The sequence below is a fragment of the Bombina bombina genome, unplaced genomic scaffold (assembly GCF_027579735.1).
Source record: "Bombina bombina isolate aBomBom1 unplaced genomic scaffold, aBomBom1.pri scaffold_772, whole genome shotgun sequence".
In the NCBI taxonomy this organism is placed as follows: Eukaryota; Metazoa; Chordata; class Amphibia; order Anura; family Bombinatoridae; genus Bombina; species Bombina bombina.
The window spans coordinates 71,762-88,537 of record NW_026510932.1 but is presented as its reverse complement, the minus strand read 5'-3'; the positions used below and the strand labels follow the sequence as shown (position 1 = coordinate 88,537).

Here is a 16,776-nt window from a genome sequence, read left to right as displayed (position 1 = left end):
GTAGGGGGCAGACTTTCTCTCTTTGCTCAGGCTTGGGCAAGAGATGTTCTGGACCCCTGGGCACTAGAAATTGTTTCTCAGGGGTATCTTCTAGAGTTCAAGGACCTTCCTCCAAGGGGAAGGTTCCACATGTCTCGCTTATCTTTAGACCAGATAAAGAGACAGGCATTCTTACGTTGCGTAGAAGACCTATTAAAGATGGGAGTGATACACCCAGTTCCAACAGCGGAACAAGGACTGGGTTTTTACTCAAACCTGTTTGTAGTTCCCAAAAAAGAAGGAACTTTCAGGCCAATTCTGGACTTAAAAACTCTAAACAAATTCCTCAGAGTTCCATCATTCAAAATGGAAACCATTCGGACAATTTTACCAACGATCCAGGAGGGTCAATACATGACTACCGTGGACTTAAAGGATGCGTACCTGCATATTCCTATCCACAAAGATCACCATCAGTTCCTGAGGTTCGCCTTTCTGGACAAACATTACCAGTTCGTGGCTCTTCCGTTCGGTTTAGACACTGCTACCAGAATTTTCACAAAGGTGCTAGGGTCCCTTCTAGCGGTGCTAAGGCCAAAGGGCATTGCAGTAGCACCTTACCTAGACGACATTCTAATACAAGCGTCGTCCCTTCCCAAAGCAAGGGCTCATACAGACATTGTTTTAGCCTTTCTCAGATCTCACGGGTGGAAGGTGAACATAGAAAAAAGTTCCCTGTCCCCGTCCACAAGGGTTCCCTTTCTGGGAACAATAATAGACTCCGTAGAAATGAAGATCTTTCTGACAGAGGTCAGGAAGTTAAAGCTTCTGAACGCTTGTCGAGTTCTTCAATCCATTCCTCAGCCCTCCATAGCTCAGTGCATGGAGGTAATAGGACTAATGGTTGCGGCAATGGACGTGGTTCCTTTTGCTCAAATTCATTTAAGACCATTGCAACTGTGCATGCTCAAACAATGGAATGGGGATTATGCAGATTTGTCTCCCCAGATTCAGATGGACCAGCAAACCAGAGACTCACTCCTCTGGTGGTTGTCTCAGGATCACCTGTCTCAGGGAATGAGTTTCTGAAGACCGGAGTGGATCATTGTCATGAACGACGCCAGCCTCTTAGGCTGGGGCGCGGTCTGGAAGTCCCTGAAGGCTCAGGGTCTATGGTCTCGGGAAGAATCTCTTCTCCCGATAAACATTTTGGAATTGAGAGCGATATTCAATGCGCTCCAGGCATGGCCTCAACTAGCGGAGGCCAAATTCATCAGATTTCAGTCGGACAACATGACGACTGTAGCGTACATCAATCATTAGGGAGGAACAAAGAGTTCCCTGGAGATGAGGGAGGTATCCAAGATCATCAAATGGGCAGAGGATCACTCCTGCCGTCTATCAGCAATTCACATCCCAGGAGTGGACAACTGGGAAGTGGATTATCTGAGTCGTCAGTCTTTCCATCCGGGGGAGTGGGAACTTCACCCGGAGGTTTTTGCTCAGCTGACCCAGCTATGGGGCATTCCAGATCTGGATCTGATGGCGTCACGTCAGAACTCCAAAGTTACACGTTACGGGTCCAGGTCCAGGGATCCCAAGGCGACACTGGTAGATGCCTTAGCAGCGCCTTGGTCGTTAAATCTAGCTTATGTCTTTCCACCGTTTCCTCTTCTCCCACGGCTAGTAGCCAGGATCAAACATGAGAAGGCTTCGGTAATTCTGATAGCTCCTGCGTGGCCACGCAGGACCTGGTATGTAGACCTGGTGAATATGTCATCGGTTCCACCATGGAAGCTACCTTTGAGGCAGGACCTTCTAATTCAAGGTCCATTCGTACATCCAAACCTAGTCTCTCTGCAACTGACTGCTTGGAGATTGAACGCTTGATTCTAGCTAAGCGTGGGTTTTCGGATTCAGTTATAGATACCCTGATTCAGGCTAGAAAGCCTGTCACTAGGAAAATTTACCATAAGATATGGCGGAAATATCTTTGTTGGTGCGAATCCATGGGTTACTCATGGAGTAAGATTAGGATTCCAAGGATTTTAGCTTTTCTCCAAGAAGGATTGGAGAAAGGTTTGTCAGCTAGTTCCTTAAAAGGACAGATATCAGCTCTGTCTGTTTTGTTACACAAACGTCTGGCAGCAATGCCAGATGTTCAGGAGTTTGTGCAGGCTTTAGTCAGAATCAAACCTGTCTACAGACCTGTGGCTCCTCCATGCAGTCTAAATCTAGTTCTTTCATTTCTTCAGTGGGTTCCGTTTGAACCTCTACATTCCATAGATATTAAGTTACTATCTTGGAAAGTTTTGTTTTTGGTTGCTATCTCTTCCGCTAGAAGAGTTTCTGAATTGTCTTCTTTGCAGTGTAATTCACCCTATCTGGTGTTTCATACAGATAAGGTCGTTTTACGTACCAAACCTGGTTTTCTTCCAAAAGTGGTTTCCAATAAGAATATTAACCAGGAAATAGTTGTTCGTTCTCTGTGTCCTAACCCAGCTTTTAACAAGGAACGTCTGTTACACAATCGCGATGTGGTTCGTGCTTTGAAGTTTTACCTAAAAGCAACTTAAAGATTTCAGACAAACTTCGTCCTTGTTTGTCGTCTATTCTGGTAAGAGGAGAGGTCAAAAGGCGACTGCGACCTCTCTGTCTTTCTGGCTGAAAAGAATCATCCGGTTGGCTAAATTTCTTTCTCCTACGGTGTAGCCGGTCCACGGCCCACCCTGGCATTTTAGTCAGGTTTAAATTTATTTTTATAAACTACAGTCACCACTGCACTCTATGGTTCTCCTTTTTCTCCTAACAGTCGGTCGAATGACTGGGGGGGCGGAGCCTGAGGGGAGCTATATGGACAGCTTTGCTGTATGCTCTCTTTGCCACTTCCTGTAGGGATTGAGAATATCCCACAAGTAAGGATGAAGCCGTGGACCGGATACACCGTAGGAGAAAGAAATTTATCAGGTAACCATAAATTCTGTTATTTGTGTCAGGGTGGATTTGATTTAAATCAAACTGATTTAATTCACAATTTAAATCACTAGTCAGTAAGGCTTGATTTAAATAATAGTTTTCTATATAAAGACTAATTCTTGCTGGTATAACTTTAATATGCAAGTAGATGAAGATTTTTAGAACAACTTTTCATATTAGTTTTTTTTATCCCCAGTTTAATAGGTTAATCAATATAATTCATATTTGGACAACTTTTCTGTTGTAGTTAGGACGGAGAAAAATAATCATTACCTTAAAAATAGCAATTTAAATAGATTTATTCAACTGAAATAATAACATTACAGCATATGTTATTTGCTTAAACAAACTTCCATGTTTGTTAACTAATTTGGCTAAACAAAATATATATATTTTAAGAAACTTAGACTGTCAGCCCAGCCTACACATGAAAAACTTAAATACTGTCCTCTGTAGCTCACTCGTCATCTTCAGCTTCTTCTTTGTTCATAATCTGGAAAAGAAAAACAAGCTTTCCTGCTTTATCGGGTCCGAAACGATTTCTCAATTTAGAATGAATGAGTCCAAAGGAAGAGAATATTCTTTCAACGCCTGCAGAAGAAGCTACTGCTGTTAAAAGTGAAATCATTACTTGAACAGTCTCTAAATCCAAGTGCTTAAGTGACTTCCACCAGTTCACTGGTGTGACTTTCTTTAAAATATCTTCAGCAAACATATTTCTTGAATGGTTCCCCCTTAGCTTTGAAGTTTATTATAGTTGGCATTACAAATGGATGATTGCTGGATACCCATGTCATAGCTAACTCCTCTTCCTCAGCACTTAAGTTTTGACCCTGATACTGGATATTGACAATATTTGCCAAAAAATGAGCTGGAGACAGTGCATGTCCCAAATCCGATTTTAAATCCAAAAAATCTGATTTTTTTTTTTTGATTTTTTTTTTTTAAATCATTGATTTTTATCCACCCTGATTTGTGTGCTTGGCCTTTGCACCTCTTTTTAGCTCTGATTTATAGGATTTTTCAATTACTGAATCTGTGTAGTGCTTAAAGGGACCGTCTACTTGAAAAGTTGTGTTTAAAAAGATAGATAATCCCTTAATTACCCATTCCCCTAGTTTTGCATAACCAACTCTGTTATATTAATACACATTTTACCTCTGTGATTAACTTGTATCTAGAACATCCCTTCTCGAACTGACCCATAATACTATATTGAATGCATTCTGTGTTTTTATGTGTTAAATAAATGGTTATAGCCTACATATGTGCTTACAGTATACACTTGTTGGTATCTTCCTTTCCTTGTAGGTCCGCAACGAGTTTTACAAGGATACACAGGGTGCACTACTGGTATATGACGTTGGCTTAAAGGAGTCATTTGACGCTCTTGATTCTTGGCTGGCAGAGATGAAACAGGAGCTTGGATCTCATGGAAATATTGAGAATATTGTATTTGCTGTTTGTGCAAACAAGGTATGAGAGTTTCTAGTGAGACACTTTGCCTCTAATGTTCATGCGTCTTCATTTTGTGTAGTAAGAAACAGTTGCATTTGAACCATAATTAAAAAGGAAGAGGAAGATCGCTTAAGTGTTAATGGCAGAGAGAGTATTGAGAGAAAGAAATAAAGAGACCAGTTTAAATTTTATTCTCTTAGTAAACAATTATCCTAAGTTGTCATAATTGTCGTAAATTTCTTAGTAAGTTTATTTTTGTAGGGTTCTTGTTCTAGCTTTTTGGATTTCCATAATAAATTATATGACAAAGCGGAAAAGGCCTTTATAGCGTGCTAAGCCGATTAGATAATAGTGAGCTGAGAATCAGCTTGTCATTAGCGCATTACAATGTGCGTACTCACACAGTAGCGTGCATCGGTCAAGTAGAATAGCGCAGCTCAGAAGACAGAGTGCATTGGAGGAGAATAGCGCAGTTTAGACCTGACATGCGCAAACCTGGAGAAGAAGCGCGTGCTCAAGGTACTGTGCACTAACAATGGCTGTAGCACGATTCGGCTAAGCGCCATGTGAGTCCTGGCACTATCTGACTGTAAATGTTTGTTAGCTGAAAAAATATATGCATTTAATATTAAACATTATTAAAGGGACCCATAGAAACATAAATTTTGACAACAGATAAGAGCCATAGGCCCAGCAAGTCTGCCCAATATTTTCTTGTCTTGTCCCAGGCATTCTTAAAGTCCACCACAGTGTTTGTCATTACTGCCTCTTGTGGAAGTTTATTCCATGAATCAATCACCCTTCATCCCATAAATCAATCACCCTTCACCTTGAGATCACGACCCCTTGTTCTTGAATTTTAGTTTTTATGTAAAATACTCACAGCCTCATCTTTTACTAAGCCCTTTTAATATACTTGAAAGTTGCTATCATATCACTTCTTTCTCTTAGCTATATGTATTTTGGTAATTAAAGGGACACTGAACCCAATTTTTCCTTTTGTGATTCAGATAGAGCATGCAATTTTCAGCAACATTCTAATTTACTCCTATTATCAATTTTTCTTTGTTCTCTTGCTATCTTTATTTGAAAATGAAGGCATCTAAGCTAAGGAGCCAGACAACTTTTGGTTCAGGACCATGGACAGCACTTGTTTATTTGTGGGTGAATTTATCCACCAATCGGCAAGAACAACCCAGGTTTTTCACCAAAAATGGGCAGGCATCTAAACTTACATTCTTGCTTTTCAAATAAAATAATCTGGGGGGGTTGTAATTTTTTAATTATGGGTTTCTTAAAGGGACATGATACCAAAATGTTGAAGCACTTGAAAGTGATGCAGCATAGCTGTAAATAGCTTACTAGAAAATATTACACCCCACTGTAACACCACTGGCCACCAGGAGGAGGCAACGACACCCCAGCCAAAGGCTTAAATACTCCTCCCACTCCCCTGATCCCCCAGTCATTCTTTGCCTTTGGCAGAGAAGTGTAAGAATTTAATTTGTCTCTTATGGAGGGTAGTACTCTTTAACATGGGACAGAAGTTTTAAGTAATCCTGTCAGTCTCTCAGTGAGGGCTTGGATGACAGTTAGTCTGGAGATGCAGGAAGAGTCTTTCTGCAAAACCATCCCGACTCATGTTAACAGCTCCTCAAGCAATCGGCGTTGTCGAAACTTCGCACTGCTGCCTGCTTTTTTCTCTCAAGTCCATGGCGGAGGCGATGCTACTATCCGTCACATTTGAAGGGCCGTGTTCCTGTTCCACGGCGTAGATTCCGGTAAGATCGTTTAATTTTCTTTCTTCGTGAATGTGCTGAACTAATGTTTTCCCGAGAGGCTACCACCTTGCGGGACTAACTTAACATAAGGGTCTCAGTGAGTCTCCTTTAGTATCTTGGAATCAAGGGTTAATATCTCCTGTGGGGGGTTATTGAACAGGGGGGGGGGTTTAATCATGTTTATTATGTGATTCATTCTGCTTACGTGTAGTGTTAAATGGGCTCATGGCTTAGAACATAAAGGCCTTTGGAAGTGGCGCAACCTTATGGATGGGCGTGCTTTTTCTTGGACTATACGTTTACCTTCTGGCCGGTCAGATTATGTTACGTCCTCCATTTCCGCTATTGTCCCTCTACTATTGTCCCGGGTCTACCGCCTTGGGGAGGGCCTGTACAGTTCCCTGCGGGTGTAACTGTCCCTGAGTGTTGTGACTTTCCTTACAGAGTGGCGTGCCTTCGCGTCTTACTCAGACATGTTTTTCAGTTATTAAATGATCCTATCCTTCTCGGATACAGGAATTTCTTTTACAAAGATATGACTAGTCCACGGATTTTATCCTTACTTGTGGGATATTAACCTCCTGCTAACAGGAAGTGGTTTCAGGCTTGGTGCTCTCAGAATGGGCCGCCTATTGTACCCTCCCGTCTTGGCATTCAGTGTCCTCTATAGCTTGGGTATTGTTTTCCCAAAAGTAATGAATGCAGCTGTGGACTCTTTCCATTTAAGAAGAAAAACATAAATTATGCTTACCTGATGATTTTCTTTTCTTCTGATGGAAAGAGTTCACAGCCCCACCTGTATTTTTTTTTTTTATGTGGGGCGTCCTTATTTTATTCTTCTGGCACCTTTTACCCTGATATTTCTTTTACTGTTCCTTGTTCCTCGGCAGAATGACTGGGGGATGAGGGGAGTGGGAGGAGTATTTAAGCCCTTGGCTGGGGTGTCTTTGCCTCATCCTGGTGGCCAGGTTCTTATTTCCCAAAAGTAATAAATGCAGCTGTGGACTCTTTTTCCATCTGAAGAAAAGAAAATTATCAGGTAAGCATAATTTATGTGTTTCCTATTCGGTTTAAGAATGTTTACTGTGAAATCTCATGAGGTTTAAGTGAAATCACAGTAAAGCAATGCAAGACCTCAGCACTGCTGATGCTCATTTGCTACTGTGTTTGTTTGTTTTTGGTGAGTTGAAGAAATTTTGAGCTAAAAGTATGATCATGTAATTGTTTCATGTCAGCTTCTTACAGTTATGCTGCATGACTTTCAAGTGATTTATCATATGAGTATTAATTCCCTTTAATAGCCCTGGTTTGCAAATGAAAACCATATTGAAGAGGCGTTCTAGTGTAAGATTTGTAATTCAATTATCAAAGTGGGTATGTATTTTAAAGATTACAATTCTCCATTTCATTATAGAGTGTATTTTATTTTAAAACTAGAATACCCTTTTAACAGACATACATGGTACAGAGAGAAGTATGAATTGGGGCTGAAAGTTCTAACCTTGTTGATTAAAAGGTTTTGTCGCTGCAGATTGACTGTTCAATGCATCGCCTAGTTGATGAAAGTGAAGGGCGACTTTGGGCAGAAAGCAGAGGATTTCTTTATTTTGAAACGTCGGCACAGAGTGGGGAAGGAATTAATGAAATGTTTCAGGTATAACTGATTTGTTTATTTATTTTCGTTTCCAAAATGATGACCCAATTCAATAAAGATCTTCCTCGGGTACAGAATTTATTTATTTTGTAGTTTACTGTTACAGTTTCTAGGATAATGTATTATTAGTATAAGATAGTGTAAATAATTATAATGCAATTTATTATTAATAGTGAACCAATAATCAAAGCTATAGGGACATGTATTCAGCAATAATTAAGCCATTGTAAGGATAGCAAACCGATGTTAGAATATAGCAATGTGTTTGTGTAATTCTTAGCATAAATACTTAACGTATATACTAGCAAGCTTCTTTCCTAATTATAGGGACAGTCAACACCAGAATTTGATTAATCCCTTAATTACCCATTCCCCAGTTTTGCATAACCTACTGCTAATAAACCCTTGGCTCTGATAAATGACCCCTAGTGGTCAAAGCGTTTTGGAAAATCAGAAAAATATATATCAAAGCGCCAGCTTATACGGCAGGGTTCAGAATAAAACCATAAGCACTTTACAGCTTAATGAAAGTAAAAAGTTTTATTAAAAACAATCTTTTAAAACAATCTTCTAAAAACAGCTAGTGATGCGATATCTTATACAGATACCAACAATATCTGGTACACATACAATAAAAATGATTTATGACATACAGCAAGTCATCTTACATGGATCCACATATTAACAATATAAAATCAGAAACAAAAAATCAAATAATCCTTAAACTGTTTTCGATACAAAATATAAAAAACATATGAAATAAAACCAGAGTGATTGTTAATATGTGGATCCATGTAAGATGACTTGCTGTATGTCATAAATCATTTTTACTGTATGTGTACCAGATATTGTTGGTATCTGTATAAGATATCGCATCACCAGCTGTTTTTAGAAGATTGTTTTAAAAGATTGTTTTTAATAAAACTTTTTACCTTCATTAACCTGTAAAGTGCTTATGGTTTTATTCTGAACCCTGCCGTATAAGCTGGCGCTTTGATATATATTTTTCAGACTTGCATTTTAGCCAATCAGTGCTCACTCCACTGTAAATTCATCTGCATGAGCTCAATGTTATTTATATGAAACACATGAACTAACGCCCTCTAGTAGTGAAAAACTGTTAAAATGCAGAGGTGGCCTTCAAGGTCTAAGAAATTGGTATATGAACCTCCTAGGTTTAGCTTTCAACTAAGAATACCAAGAGAACAAATGAAAATTGGTAATAAAAGTAAATTGGAAAGTTGTTTAAAATGACATGCCCTATTTGAATCATGACATATTTTTTTTTTTTTGGACTTGACCCTTTTAAATACAATAGAACAAAAAAAATTATTGCAGTAAGTAATATTAGCAAACAAACAAATGGATACATGAGTCCATTTTCTTCAGCTAAGAGTATCATTTAGAATTTAACCCTTTCTTTAGCTGTAGTATCATGCATTTTTTACAAGTATCTTGATGAATTGGTGCTGTATAAAACAATTTGTATAATTATGATACCAAATTTACACAGTGTATATCATTTAGTTATACCAAACATTCTTTGTCCAGTTGTCGAAAATGATTATAAATCAACACTTACACATAAAGAGGAACAAAAAAGAAGTGTGAATTTATTTGCTCTTTAATGTATTAATAGTCCATTGTAACGAAGAGTTATGTAATAATATTGTATCAGTGATGGGGAATATCTGCTAAATAATGAGACGCGTTCAAGTATTTGCATCATCTAGTATTACAATTAGCAATCGGCTAGTTTACGAGTTTTGCATTAAGAGCGGTGCGGTACTAACTTGCAAGTTATTGTCACCGCTCACCTCTCTACACCGCTGGTATTACAGGTTTACAAAAACCCGTCGTTAGCAGGCAAGAAGTGAGTGTAGAGCAAATTTGAGCTCCATACCGCACTCCAATACCAGCGCTGCGGTAAGCTGTTTTTACGTGCTCGTGCACGATTTCCCCATAGATATCAATGGGGAGAGCCGGCTGAAAAAAAGTCTAACACCTGCATTAAAGGAGCGTAAAGCTCCGTAACGCAGCCCCATTGATTCCTATGGGGAAACTAAATTTATGTTTACACCTAACACCCTAACATGAACCCCGAGTCTAAACACCCCTAATCTTACACTTATTAACCCCTAATCTTCCGCCCCCAACAACTACATTATACTTATTAACCCCTAATCTGCTGCCCCAACATCGCCACCACCTACATTATACTTATTAACCCCTAATCTGCCGCCGCCACTATACTAAATTTATTAACCCCTAACCCTAATACCCACTAACATTAATGTAATTAAAATAAATCTAAATAAAACCTACTATTATTAACTAAATAAATTCTATTTAAAACTAAATACTTACCTGTAAAATAAACCCTAAGATAGCTACAATATAACTAATAGTTACATTGTAGCTATCTTAGGTTTTATTTTTATTTCACAGGCAAGTTTGTATTTATTTTAACTAGGTAGAATAGTTACTAAATATTTATTACCTATTTACTAACTACCTAGCTAAAATTAATACAAATATACCTGTAAAATAAAACCTAACCTGTCTTACACTAACACCTAACCTTACACTACAATTAAATAAATTACATTAATTAAATACAATTAACTAAATTACAAAAAAAACACTATAATTACACAAAATAAAGAAAGAAATCATCAAATATTTAAACTAATTACACCTAATCTAATAGCCCTATCAAAATAAAAAAAAAGCGCCCCCCCCAAAAAAAAAAAAAAAACCTAGCCTAAGTTACCAATAGCCCTTAAAAGGGCCTTTTGCGGGGCATTGCCCCAAAGAAATCGGCTTTTACCTGTAAAAAAAAATACAAACAACCCCCCCAACAGTAAAACCCACCACCCACACAACCAACCCCCCAAATAAAATCCTTACTAAAAAACCTAAGCTCCCCTTTGCCCTGAAAAGGGCATTTGGATGGGCATTGCCCTTAAAGGGGCATTTAGATCTTTTTCAAGTGCCCAAACCCCTAATCTAAAAATAAAACCCACCCAATAAACCCTTAAAAAAGCCTAACACTAACCCCCGAAGATCCACTTACAGTTTTTGAAGACCTGACATCTGTCCTCAACGAAGCCGGCAGAAGTCTTCATCCAGACGGCATCTTCTATCTTCATCTATCCGGCGCGGAGCGGGTCCATCTTCAAGACATCCGGCGCGGAGCATCCACTTCAATCGACGTCTTCTTCCGAATGAGGTTTCCCTTTAAATGACATCATCCAAGATGGCGTCCCTTAGATTTAAGGTTGAAAAAATCCTATTGGCTGTTGCAATCAGCCAATAGGATTCAGCTTACATTCTATTGGCTGTTCCAATCAGCCAATAGAATGCGAACTCAATCATTTTGGCTGATTGGATCAGCCAATAGGATTGAAGCTCAATCCTATTGGCTGATTGCAACAGCCAATAGGATTTTTTCAACCTTAATTCCGATTGGCTGATAGAAATCCATCAGCCAATTGGAATCAAGGGACGCCATCTTGGATGACGTCATTTAAAGGGAAACCTTATTCGGCAGAAGACGTCGATTGAAGAGGATGCTCCGCGCCGGATGTCTTGAAGATGGACCCACGCCGGATGGATGAAGACTTCTGCCCGGTTGGATGAAGACTTCTGCCTCTTCGTTGAGGACTTCTGCCGGCTTCGTTGAGGATAGATGTCGGGTCTTCAAAAACTGTAAGTGGATCTTCAGTGGTTAGTGTTAGGCTTTTTTAAGGGTTTATTGTGTGGGTTTTATTTTTAGGTTAAGGGTTTGGGCACTTGAAAAAGAGCTAAATGCCCTTTTAAGGGCAATGCCCATCCTAATGCCCTTTTCAGGGCAATGGGGAGCTTAGGTTTTTTAGTTAGGATTTTATTTGGGGGGTTGGTTGTGTGGGTGGTGGGTTTTACTTTTGGGGGGTTGTTTGTATTTTTTTTTACAGGTAAAAGAGCTGATTTCTTTTGGGCAATGTCCCACAAAATGCCCTTTTAAGGGCTATTGGTAGTTTAGTTTAGGCTAGGGTTTTTTTATTTTAGGGGGGCTTTTTTATTTTGATAGGGCTATTAGATTAGGTGGAATTAGTTTAAATATCTGATAATTTCTTTTTTTATTTTGTGTACTTTAGTGGGGTTTTTTTTTTTTTTTTAATTTAGGTAATTGTATTTAATTAATGTAATTGATTTAATTGTAGTGTAAGGTTAGGTGTTTACAGGTAAATTTGTATTTATTTTAGCTAGGTAGTTAGTAAATAGTTAATAACTATTTAGTAACTATTCTACCTAGTTAAAATAAATACAAACTTGCCTGTAAAATAAAAATAAACCCTAAGCTAGCTACAATGTAACTATTAGTTATATTGTAGCCATCTTACGGTTTATTTTACAGGTATTTAGTTTTAAATAGAAATTATTTAGGTAATGATAGTAGTAGGTTTTATTTAGATTTATTTTAATTATATTTAAGTTAGGGGGTGTTAGGGTTAGACTTAGGTTTAGGGGTTAATAAATTAAGTATAGTGGAGGCGACGTTGGGGGCGGCAGATTAGGGGTTAATAAATGTAGGTAGGTGGCGGCGATGTTAGGGGCGGCAGATTAGGGGTTAATAATATTTAACTAGTGTTTGTGATGCGGGAGTAAGGCGGTTTAGGGGTTAATGTGTTTATTATAGTGGCGGCGATGTCTGGAGTGGCAGATTAGGGGTTAATAATTTTGTTTTATTATTTGAGGGAGGTCCTCAGTTTAGGGGTTAATAGGTGGTTTATGGGTGTTAAACCACCTATTTATGGGTGTTAGTGTACTTTTTAGCACTTTAGTTATGAGTTTTGTTACAGCTTTGTAGCGTAAAACTCATAACTACTGACTTTCAGTTTACTGTATGGATCTTGGCGGTATAGGGTGTACCGCTCACTTTTTGGCCTCCCAGGCAGAGTCTTAATATCGGCGCTATAGAAGTCCCATTGAAAAAGGACTTTTTGAAAGCTGCGGTAATTACATTGCATTACGGCCAGAAAAGTGTGCGGTGCCCCTAAACCTGCAAGACTCGTAATACCAGCGGTAGTGAAAAAGAGCCTTAACGCTGCTTTTTCACTCATACCGCAAAACTCGTAATCTAGCCGAATGTTTTTTATGTCTTTATATTGTCGTCATAAAAACTTCTCAGCTTTACATTCTTAAGTAATGATACAATTCTACTCTTCATAAAAAGAAAACTGTGAATATACGGACAGCACAATTTTATTTGTTTTTTACATTTATTTTATTTTTTTTTAGACATTTTATTCTGCCATTATGGATTTATGTGAAAATGGTGGGAAGAGGCCTGTGTCTGCCATAAACATTGGATTCACCAAAGAGCAAGCTGACACTATACGCAGGATACGCAATAGCAAGGACAGCTGGGATATGCTAGGGGTCAAACCCGGTGCCACCAGGTACAAAATTGTGGATATACAATAGGTTAAGGGACAGTTATGTCACTTGTCAGGTTTTATACATTGCAGGAACAGTGGCATTAGCTGTAATGTATGCTGGGAATTAAATATAATTTATAACCCATTCCCCAGTTTAGCATAACCAACACTGTTATATTAATAAACATTTTACCTCTGTGATTACCTTGTATCTAAGCCTCTGCAGACTGCCCCTTATCTCCGTTCTTTTGACAGACTTGCTTATTAGCCAATCAGTGCTGACTCATGAATGCCTCCAAGGGAGTGAGCACACTATTATCTATCTGACACACTGAACTAGCGCTGTGTAACTGAAAAACTGTCAAAACACTCTGAGCTAAGAAGCGATCTGCAACAGTTTAGAAATCAGTTTGAGCCTACCTAGGTTTCGCTTTCAAAAAAGAACAAAGAAAATTTGATAATAAAAGTAAATTGGAAAGTTGTTTAAAATTGCATCCCCTAACTGAATCATGAAAGTTTAATTTTGACTACACTGTCCCTTTAAATTAGATTATCAAAGATCAGGAAATTTTTCTACTTGTTATTCACTCTCAATACAATATGTTGCCACAGTTCTAGATCTCCACCAATCACATGTATATGTGTGTGTGTTAAACTGCTGTGATAACATTCTGCACAGTTCTCATGCAGACAATCTTATCATAAGCATCATCAAGTTATGCCATAGATCAGTCTCTGCAGAAACGCTATATCTTTATCAGCACAATAGCAGTATGACAGTCCTGCGGTGCGGCAGTCTGACTCCTTAAGAAAGGACGGAGTCCCAAAACGCACACCAGAGTGTTGCCAACGTCATCACACGTGAATAGAGATGCTGTGGATGGTGCCCTAAGAGTGAAGCTGTTTACACTCTGTAACGGTATCGAAAGCCTGGCTGTTGGAGATGGCTTGTAAGAAAGTGAGAGCCAACCGCAAGTATTAGTAAACATTTGCTGCTTATAGATTATACATAATACGAACATTATCATTGAAAGCAAGTAACGTATATACAGTATGTGCGGATTGAATCGCCAGTTGTTCCGTGAGTTAGATACCTGATAAACAAGTGATTATTGCTGGGATATCATGTGATGCCTAAGGGGTTGTGCTGATAAAAATATAGCGTTTCTGCAGAGACTGTGGTCTATGACATAACCTGATGATGCTTATGATATTGTCTGTATGAGAACTGTGGAGAATGTTACCACTGTAGTTTAACACAAATATATATATATATATATATATATATACTATATCTATGTGATCGGTGGAGATCTATATCAGTGGCGATATATTGTATTGAGAGACTGTACAATTAGGGCAGGATTGGTTGACAAGTGGCTATTCTAAGGTTTCCTGAAATCTTCTGACCCTTTTTTGTGATGATACAGCTTCCTCTTGGGATGCCGGGGGGGTAGTCCTTATTTATGGTTTGAATGTGATTTGGATGTTTGAGGGAATGGGGTTCGGACCCCCTATTGAAATATTTTATTCAGATTATCTTACTTTGCTACATATATTTATGTGAATAACATATTTTGCTTACTGATAATAAGCAAGTATAATACATAGAAAATATGGACAACAAAGATGAAAGTAAACCATATTTCTTTCATGTAATTGGCAAGAGTCCATGAGCTAGTGACGTATGGTATATACAATTCTACCAGGAGGGGCAAAGTTTCCCAAACCTCACAATGCCTACAAATACACCCGACACCCACAATTCAGTTTTACAAACTTTGCCTCCTATGGAGGTGGTGAAGTAAGTTTGTGCTTAGATTTTATGATTTATTCTATGATGAGCGCTTCTAAGCATTCTGAAGCCTAATTCCTCTGAGTACAGTGTTTGTCAGAGGGATGTGAAGAGAGTATCGCCTATTTGATTTTATGGTTTTCCTTGCGGGAAATCTTTTCAAGGGTTCTCTGTTATCGGTCGTAGGAATTCATCTCCTACCTCCTTTTCAGATTGACGATATACTCTTATATACCATTACCTCTGCTGATAGCTTTCAGTACTGGCTTGGCTATCTGCTATATGTAGATGGGTGTCTTTCGGTAAGTATGTATCATTATTTAAGACACTCTCAGCTATGGTTTGGCGCTTTATTTATAAAGTTTTAAATATATGTGTTTTACTTATATTTGCCATGAGTCAGGTCTATGTGTATTTCCCTTTGCAGTCTGGCAGTTTCGTTTTGAGAATCATGTTTTAGGAAGTTTTTCTTACCTGGGGTATAGGCTTGCAAAGGCGCAAAATGCTGTTATTTATTGCGTCATTCTTGGCGCGATAATTTTTTTATGGCGCAAATGTGCTCCTGTAATGATGCAAGTTCATAATTTCCTGCGTCTTAGTTGACGCAAAATTGTGTTTATGACGCGAGTTGCGTCATTACCGGATGTTTGTTGGCGCCAAAGAATTTCTCAACTTCCTTTTGCGTTGTGCGTCATTCTTGGCGCCAAAAAATGTAGTTTAATTTTACCCCACTTCCTATATGCTCCTTGCCTTCTTTATTCTCAGAGAGCTATGCTATTTGCTTTTTTTGCCAATTTTAGCATTTGCATTTGTTCCCATTCCTGAAACTGCTATATGTGGAAATAAGAAAAAAAAATGTTATTTTTTTCTTTTACATTTTACAAGATGTCTAAATCTGATCCTGTCTCAGAAGCTGCTGTAGGAACCATGCTACCTGAACACAGTTCTACTAAAGCTAAGTGTATCTGTTGTAAGCAAGTGGAGATTATATCTCCAGCTGTAGTGTGTAACAGTTGTCATGATAAGCTTTTGCATGCAGAAAAGGTTTCTATTAGTGCTAGTACAGTATCTGTTGTTCGTTCAACATCTAAAGTACATGATATCCCTGTTGATAAGAAAAATTATATTGCTGATGCGATACAGAAGGCTATGGCTGCTATACCGCCTTCAGATAAACGTAAAAGGTCTTTTAAAACTTCTCTTAATAATGATGACATTTGTAATGACCGGCAACATACTGATATATCCTGCTCTGATGAGGATCTCTGACTCAGAAGATTCTACTTCAGATATTGACACTGATAAATCATCTTATTTTTTTAAGATTGAGTATATTCGTTCTTTGTTAAAAGAAGTGTTGATAACTTTGGATATTGAGGAGTCTGGTCCTCTTAATAACAAATCCAGTAAACGTTTAAATTCTGTCTATAAACCTCCTGTGATTACTTCTGAGGTTTTCCCTGTTCCTGATGCTATTTCTGATGTGATTGCTAAGGAATGGTCTAAGCCTGGTACTTCTTAAACCTTGAAGAAGGAACAAAAGAAGTTGTATCCTTTGCCAGTGGCTAAGTTAGAGTTTTGGGAAAAAGTCCCTAAGGTTGATGGGGCTATTTCTACTCTTGCGAAACATACTACCATTACTATGAAAGATAGTACTTCTTTTAAGGATCCTTTAGATAGGAAAATTGAATCTTATCTAAGGAAAGCTTA

At 38.4% G+C, this 16,776-nt stretch overlaps 1 protein-coding gene across 3 annotated transcripts in view; it reads left to right on the top strand.

Annotated features, from left to right (window-relative positions):
* LOC128643531 (dnaJ homolog subfamily C member 27-A-like) overlaps positions 1–16,776 on the top strand; it is a 69,837-nt gene that overhangs the window by 41,595 nt on the left and 11,466 nt on the right. For 2 of the 3 annotated variants that reach the window (XM_053696374.1, XM_053696373.1), the window contains exons 5-7: positions 4,267–4,431; positions 7,711–7,848; positions 13,132–13,292. In XM_053696374.1, the coding sequence (XP_053552349.1) occupies positions 4,267–4,431; positions 7,711–7,848; positions 13,132–13,292 (464 nt within the window). The remainder of the gene's footprint in view (positions 1–4,266; positions 4,432–7,710; positions 7,849–13,131; positions 13,293–16,776) is intronic. The other variant, XM_053696375.1, reaches the window with a different exon arrangement.